This window comes from Hyposmocoma kahamanoa, unplaced genomic scaffold, assembly GCF_003589595.1.
Source record: "Hyposmocoma kahamanoa isolate Upper Pololo Valley unplaced genomic scaffold, ASM358959v1 232, whole genome shotgun sequence".
Taxonomy (NCBI): domain Eukaryota; kingdom Metazoa; phylum Arthropoda; class Insecta; order Lepidoptera; family Cosmopterigidae; genus Hyposmocoma; species Hyposmocoma kahamanoa.
In genome coordinates, this window is record NW_020653750.1 from 5425080 (window position 1) to 5434099 (window position 9020).

Below are 9020 nucleotides of genomic sequence, written 5' to 3' on the forward strand. Positions count from 1 at the left end.
TAACTTCATAACTTTTTACGTTTCATAGATCATTGGGCCATCTACTAGCAATAACCTTTGCATGTTGAAGGCATGGAATCCAGACTTTTTTTCCATCCTCTAAGGCGTTGAATTACGACATTTTACTTTTATATCGGTGTTGCCAATTAATATTTCTTAATGCCATAGACTGTGTCGTAACTATACTACACCAACGTTGTTGGTAGGTCAATTAAGCAACTTATTATAGTTGTTGTTCAGTGATCTACTCAGAACGAAATAGTCGTTTGTATAGGTATATTTATATATAGGTACTAATATATACATGTAGGTATACTACAGTAGCGAAGCGTGAAAATTGTCTTTAGTAAAACCGGAGCAAAACAAAGAACAGTTGCCTTGACAAACTTCTTAGCACACAATACACTAGTACACTTTATTTCACTGATTAATTATTCTACACATAAAATTAAGCACAAAATGTAATAAATTACTTTACAATATTTATGATATTTGATGATACGTGGAAAATTGTAGGCAAGCCGGTAGAAATCGGATTATTTGGACGGCTCGCCACTGGTATAATATATTGTTATTTATTATTTGATAAAATATAATGTTAAGTTTTGTTTGTCTATACAATTTAAATTTTATTACGTATCCCATTCTGATTAGCTTTCCTATATCTCAAAGGTTGTCTGGAAGAGATCACCCACAATGGTTTTAAGCTGTCTATGTACTATTTTTCTTCCTGCTGCTGTGAGCAATAAAGTGTATATCTAACTATCTACTTGTCGGTTAGTTCATAGGTTTGTTAGTAAATTATTCAGGTCCGAAATAATAATAATAATAATAACGCACACACTCAACATAACCCCGCACTAGGGAAACCCTGTGTCGCGGGTGCTATGGACACACTCATAGACAACCACAAATTACACCCAAACTCACGAGAAAAATAAATGGAGGCCATACACATATTTCTCCCGGCCCGGGAATCGAACCTGGGACCTCTACGTGGCAGTTCGGCATGGTAACTGTTCGGCCACGGAGGCAGTTAGATAGGCAGTTAGAATAAATGCTTGTTATTGTCCTTATTATAATTCTTCAAACTCATGTAAAGTCTATACACACTTTGAGCCTTCATGATGGACTGTAATGTAAAACCCCTAAGTTGCCAGTTTTAGATCATAATTTACCACAACCCCGAGCCTCCACCTGCGCCTAGTAGTGGTTCGCTTGCGGATTTATAATTATGATAAACTATTGTAAGATTCTTATGTAACTACCTCCGTGGTGGAACGGTTACCATGCTGGCCTGACACGCAGAGGTTCCGGGTTCGATTCCCGGGCCGGGAGAAATATTTGTACGGCCTACATTTATTTCTCTCATGAGTTTTGGTGTAATATGTGACTACGTAGACAAACACAAGTTCCTAATGAGGTGCTGTGAGTATGTACGTTATTGTTACCTATATCATTACTATTGCTTTTATTTTCAGATGATGGAATTGTATTTGGGCCTATATTCATTGGGCTACATACTGGATATGGTTGATAAAGACAGCGTAAAGTATGCCACAATCCCTGGGACAAAAAGGATGGACCTATCGCTTTATTCAATCATATTCAGTGCTTCAATCCTCTCTGTCATTTTTAGTATCGTATTGATCGCCGGCACAACATTGGTAAATAGTATTCCTTATTACTTAATTTAAGATACAATTTTAAATACACTCCAACAAAACTATATTTTATTTGATGTCTTTGCGAACCACATCAGTAGTGTTACATTTTTATAAGTATAAGTGACGGGAGGTATAAGTCGTGCGCCTGATGGTAAGCTACACACCTGTTCATAACAGTTGCAGGGTCATTCCGACCTTTAAATCGCAAAGATCCGAGGAGCACTGCCACTCCTGGGACAGTAAGTTGAGAAGACCCATGTGCCTGTAATATCACATCCTTACCCTTCAAAACCGGAACGCTGTAATAGTCACATTACTGCTTGGCGGCAGAAATAGGTAAGGTTAGTAGGCAGTACTTCCCTGGACGAACTGCTACATACGGAGCTCTACTGTTACGTGTGGTGCACTATAAGTTTCCGGAATGAATAAGAAAAAAATACTATAAATGATCAGAATTGAATTTATTGTTTCTTAAAATATGCTCCGTTAGCGTTAATGCCCTTTTTCATACGAATGAACCAATTTTGAAAACATTTATGCCACTCCTTCGTGACAATCTCTGAAACATATTTTTATACTCGTCGACAGCCTCTTCAGGAGATGAAAAACGTTGACCGCCTAACTGGTTCCTAATTTTTGGACTGTACGCGGGATAAGGTCAACGTTGTTCACCTTCAATAATTCATTTGTCTATCTGGCCTTGAACTGGCATTATCGTGGTGCAAGGTGATATGGCGTTTACGGTTATTTTTACGGAGTTTGTCAATAACTTTCTACAACCAAATGGTCGTGTACCAATCACTATTCACGGTACAACGATTCACCAAAGCAACAGTAGCCACGTGTCCAGTTTTATTAAAAAAAGATGCAATCTTACGCTAGAGGCAGTTTGCACGCGCGCCAGTTTGGTTGGTTTCAGCTCATCTCGATAGACCCATACGCTCGATTGTTGCTTTGTTTTGGAATCGTAACTATAGATCCATGTTTCGTCATCTGTACATAGTAACAGATGACGCCACACCAAATACCAAACCCACACCAAAGTTGACGCCCCTTCGTTGAATCTGGTAAATATGGCATTGCACCAAGTGACGCGATCCATTTTTTGAGCCTCAGTCAAATTGTGTGGGATCCAACGAGAGCACAGCTTTTTCAGATCCAAATGTTTGTGTAATATCGATTGTATTTGACTCATGCTTATGCCTAAAGATGCCCGAATCTCACGGTATGTCACATGTCTGTTTTGATCATACAGCGCACGGCATCGTTGTTTTTGTTGTTCACAGCAGTGGCCGGGTGACCATCACGAAATTCGTCACTGAGATTCACACGACCGCGTTTGAATTCTACAAACCAACTACAAATAGTCATCTTGCATGGTGCTTCATCGCCAAATGCAGTTTGAAGCCGAGCGAAGCACCGCTGAACTGTCAAATTACACTTAATGTCGTAAAAATCATACTACGAAAATTTTCACGAGTTACATCCATGGTGATGTAGACAACCAATTTCTAAAATGACGCCACCATGTAAAAACAAGTGACAGTCAGATGAAACAAACTGTATTTTACAGCCAAAGAGTTCTATTTTCAAATGTTGTTATTACTTTTTAAATATTGTTTATGTTAGGGGCCAAAACCGGAAACTTATAGTGCGCCCTATGTAATAATAATAAAAATAAATCATTTATTGTCTCCACAAACAGTGCACGTAAAAACAAAATAGATGCTTTACGTAACATACAGTATAATCTGGATGCGGAGGCTGTCCCCTGAACTAGGAAAACCTGTATCTGAAAACAAGATCAAAGCAAAATAAAAAACAAAAGTGAAGTTGTAGATAATGCAAATTTATGTTCATGCGTTCTTGCGTGCGTGCGTGCGTGCGTGTGTGCGGGCGAACGGGCGTGCGTGCGTGCGTGCGTTCTTTCGTGGGTGCGTGCTTGCGGGCGTGCGTGCGTGTGTGATTCTCATACTTGTTCACAATTTGCTGACTTTCGGAGCCTTGTCAATAACGTACTCTTCCTGTTACCAGTAATAACTTTTTATCAGTTGTTACTGGTGGTGACAAGGTCAGGTTTCTAAACTTCGAAATATACAATAAGATATAGCAAAAATAACAGAAGCGACGATGTGAATATTGTAAACGTGTCGTAAACGTGGCTCTGTACAAAAAAAGACGCATTGGGAGAATTTTGTATTCGATTCCTAACTACCTCTTATTTCAACGGTAAAGGAAAACATTATAAGGAAAATGGCATGCACGTTCGCAAAATTCTTTGTAAGCATGTGAATAAAATTCCCAACTCACATTGGTGTTAAAATATAAATTATCTAACTCGTAAACTATATGGTAAGATGAAATAATAATTTACTAATAGAAAATGTTTCAAATTATCGGGAACGGTTGTCTATAAAGACGTTTAGTCAGTATCTAAAAGACCTACACGGTGAAACTCCTAATTAAAAGCATTAGACGCTATATGGCGTGTCACCTGTGCGTCTAATTCTCAATAAAAATTGAAGAAAATTAATTTGTGAAAATGCGCTTGTGTGAAATATTTTTTCATGCAGTTAATTCTCCCACACTTCTTCCGCATAAAATTATAAAATAAATAGCACAAGCCCAAGTACAGTCACAGACACCACCACCAAATATATACCCGACACCTGTTTCGCCTCTATACGAGGCATCCTCAGGGGTTGTTGATTGTTATATAAATTTTCCTCCAATTTTATTAACATGGACATTCGCAAAGAAACAAAAGTTTGAATCTATTAATTACGTCTAAGGCCGGGTACTCATTAGCGAGCTGTAACTGTAAAGTGACAGATACAGTAACGAGGTTCTAGTGTGTACGCTTGAAACAGTCTTCAATCAGCCGGCTCACTGCGAACCGCACGCGGCAAACTCGCGAGTACACACTATTATTTTTGATTACATAACATGCAATGGTTACGGTTACAGCTCGCTAGTGAGTACCCGGTTTAAGTGTTTACAAAAATATGTATAGAAAATGGTCAATATTATCTATATGTTCAGATTGCTCATATTAGGCTGTACTTTTGATCATATCGACATTATTATACGCTAAACAACCACACCAATTCCCTGTCTTATGAATACCGGAGCAACAAAAATCACTTCGGAGTATTTACACAGAACACAGACCAGACCAGAACTGGAAGAAACCGAGGTCGTCAATTATGGTAATGAATATATTGTTTATTGCACAAAACAAATATAAAAAAATAATTTTACAAAAGGCGACACGTGTCGCTTACCACCAGGCGCACGATTTATTGGTCTTGTCACTTAATATCATAATTAAATCAAAGGCAGTGAGAGCAAAAGTCATAAGCGTGCAACATCGTGCGAGATAGAAAGAGGGAAAAATATTATAAACTAATATTATAAATTCAAATATACCGATACTTATAAATTATACTATGTGAGGTGTACATTGCAATCTTATTCATGCACAGTATTAAAAGCGGAGGTTTTTTTTGCCAAACCTGAAAATGTTTTGAGCACGCAGAAATCTGAGCGAATACTTAACACGTTGGATTTGTTTGTTTGATCGTTCAAGAGGGTGACCGATCCCAAAGGCATTCATTGTAAGCAATTTTTCAACGCAAATAACAAATTTTTCTACCGCCGCCCGGTGCCCTATAGTTATGGTTGTTCATAAGTTTACGAGTGATTGAGGGTATCAAATCCGACATTTGCATTATTTTTTTATTTATTTAGCAAGCTTTAGCTATAGAGTCATGAACTTAAAAGGATAACAAATAATTAAGAAACTCAACATGTTTAAAAAAATACTTAGAATAAAAACTTAAAAACCAGCCATTTTTTCACCCGATATTTCTAAGAATTCTTACATTTTGTCACTCTATTCAAAATAACACGACTTTTTAGAAAGAAACGGTACAATATTATACAGTATAAAGCTGTATCAAAATTTCATTCCAGTACTTCGTAATCGTAATTCGGTGTACGACTGCCAGAGTTTGCGATAGGTTATTCACTGTTTGGTCAATCATAACGACCACTTCGCCGGTGTCAAAATTTGGCGTTGACTTTACGTCCTTGACTTTGAACATCATAATCGTTTTGAACATCCGCGATCATCCCCAGATCAGTTTGATACTAAGTATATGCACAGTAGATAACCTAAGATACTTGAGCCCTTAATCGCCTATTTGGTTCTGAGTAGATAATTGAAGTAAAATGTTAAGGTGAGCCGTAGAATTCATTTTGGTATGACTTTCTTTATTGCATCATTAGTAAATTAAGTTTTAAGATTTTTTTAAGCCAATTTGATCTTACTTATATACAGAATACAAATTTCAACTATAAATGCACAAGAACACTACCAGAACCAAAAGGTTGGCTAAGGGGTCAGACATCTTAGAACATCGAATGTACGTATGTATATTCGTAAAATAATGTAAACTTTCGTTATATATTTCACAGTATTTTTCTTTATTATATTTACAGGTTAATCGCGCATACGTGAAAACATTTATAGGATACACCATAATCCACGCACAAATATGTATAGTTTTATTTTACTACGTAAACTTCGAAATGAGCGACGTGCTTCAAAATAGATACAAGACATTCATATTACTTATTATTACTAAAAGTAAGTACACAAAACACATTTACATAAATAACAAGAGCGGTGTCTCCTCTATCTTTCACCTTAAATTACCTCAATAGCTCGCTGGAATGATACGAATTCTAGTGGAATTTATTAAGGAATATAAATGTTCTTAACAGGTCTGGATCTCGGCTTATATGGGCCAAGTTATTGCGCCACATTTAAAATATGTTGTTGATAAAAGCTGTAAGAGAAACTGAAGAAAAACACTTCTTGTCGAAAGAAAATTGTTTCTTCAGTTTTGATTGACGAACTATGACAAAAACCATTTAATTTCATTGAGGTTCATTGAGCTTTTCGGTGAAGGAAAACATATTGATGAAACCTGCACAACGAAGAAGATTTACGACCTTCGGAAAACTTATAAAACTCGAACCCACATTGGACCAGCTTGGCGGACCATGGCTTATAACCCTCGCCTGAGAGGAGACCCATGCCCAACAATGGGACGTATTAATGGGTTGATGATGATGTTGCTAAAAAGTATTGAATAGAAGTATCGAGAAAATAAAAGCATTTTCACTTTTATTAACAAAATAAGTTTTATTATTGACACAAAGACCGAACAAGAAAAAAGAAAAATGCCTTCAATCTGACTACCTTACTGCCTCCGTGGTCGAACGGTTACTATGCCGAACTGCCACGCAGAGGTCCCAGGTTTAATTCCCGGACATTATTTCCCTCGTAAGTTTGTGTAATGTGTGGTTGTCTAGTGTGTGTCCATGGCACCCGCGACACGGCGTTTCCCTAGTGCGGGGCTATGTTGAGTGTGTGACTGAACCCGAACCGGCGGCGACTTCACCATACTGGGGCTATCGCGTTCCTTTCGAAAAACTTTCATAGATTTCTTACAAGTGGTGCTACGGCAAGAAAGTCGTAAAAGCATAGAGTAATTTGTCAGGTCTGCTGTTTCGTTCCGATAGTCCAGCCGGATCGAAGGTATTTTTCTTTGTGTTTCTTTGATTTTTGTATCCATAATAACAACAAACTATTTTCACAAAAAATATATGAATATCAGGTATTAAAGAAAGGTAATGTTAAATAAAAATAAACATTGTAATATATTTTTTACTTATATAAAACACAAATTATCTAAATCTTATTAACATTTACTTCTAATAATTTCACAAACTGTTGCGTAGCTCCGTTTCACGCAATAGTTTATGAAATTATTAGAAGTCTCTATTTCGTTCTACGCTACTACAACTATCACTCACTCTGCCTTTAATAAATCACACTGTACCCAAAAAAAATTGGAAAAAGAAAACTTTAAGTTTATGTATTCCTATCACGATGTTTTGCCATGATATTCAATTGTTTTTTGTGAAATTACTCCACTAGTTTGTTATAACTAGTAATACAAAGATCGAACACGTAGAAAAATTCCTTCGATTCAGCTGGATTCGAATCAATGTAAAGGTAAAGGAAGAAAAACTTTCATAGATTTCTCACAGATGGCGCTACGACAAAAAGTCATTAAAAAACCAAAAACGTTGCAACGACACTGATGAATGATGCACGCTTAACCTTGACCTAACCAGCGAATGTTTTGTTTCTAATAATAATAACCCATCTCACTTTTATGCGTATTTGACGTAATATAGTGTTTTCTTTTTAATAAGTGAATCACTAATCACATAGGAGATTGCAAGTTTTTGTAACGAAGTTGTTATTAAAACCTGTTATGTTCTCATCAGGCACACAGGAGATTTTGATAAACAATTAAATGTGGACAAACACTTAAGAAATCTTAAACGTAATAAGTAACTCACTGAAATAAGAAGATATTCAAGTTTTTTCAGACAGTTACTCTTTAAAAATGCTTTTCAACTATTTACAAAACTCGTATCGACCAAAATGATACATAAGAGGTTTTAAATTCGCAAAGACGATATAATAAAAACATAGAACCTGATACTGACGTGTAAAGTTCCTAATCTACATTAGATCAGCGTGGTAAATAAACTTTCAACCTCGCCTTAACGAAAGTCCATGCCCTTACTGAATGAGAAGTATGTAGATTGATGATGAAGGTTTCAAATAACAAATAAATTTTCATTTTCAGTGTCACCCATCGTGACTCTGCCACTCGTATGTATATGCTACTACGAAATGTCGAAACGACTCCCACGTGTCTTGATACCCTATTACGGATTTGGACCTAGACTGATCCCTCAAATGCATCGCATTAGGATTCCTCAAGATAACAGTAATAAGTATGAATTTCGTGTTTCTGATGAAGTATTGAATGCAGCAGATCCTCCACCGAAATATGAGTCAACTGAGGTACAAGTGTAATGGGATAAAGTACATAAATGGTATAATTAATTATTTTTTTACAGATTGAATAATTTTGATATTTTTGTATTTTATATTTTTATATTTTATGTAGTAATGCTTTATATATTGTATAAAACTTTAACTTTGTCAAACAGAACTTGCCATTTTTATTCATAAATAAAGTTCAAAATTCGAAACTAGTTTTTTTTTAAGTAAATGGACTTGCATTTGACCTATACCTGGCCCTGAAACAAAAACAGGGTCTACGATAGAACGAACTCGCCCAGAATATTATGCCTATTCAATCACATCTTAAAGATACTCGAGTTTTTAGTAGCAGCAGAGCTCCTTGTGAAAGAGTTCGTCGAGAGACTTACTACCACCTATTTTTGCCGCCAAGCAGT

The 9020-nt window shown here is 36.4% G+C and overlaps 1 protein-coding gene across 1 annotated transcript in view; it reads left to right on the plus strand.

The window, feature by feature from the left end:
- LOC113228550 overlaps nucleotides 1-8767 on the plus strand; it is an 11685-nt gene extending 2918 nt beyond the window's left edge. The window contains exons 3-5 of the mRNA XM_026461896.1: nucleotides 1482-1667; nucleotides 6171-6318; nucleotides 8402-8767. Coding sequence (XP_026317681.1) covers nucleotides 1482-1667; nucleotides 6171-6318; nucleotides 8402-8634 — 567 coding nt within the window. The 3' untranslated portion in view covers nucleotides 8635-8767. The remainder of the gene's footprint in view (nucleotides 1-1481; nucleotides 1668-6170; nucleotides 6319-8401) is intronic.
- The last annotated feature ends 253 nt before the right edge of the window (nucleotides 8768-9020 follow it).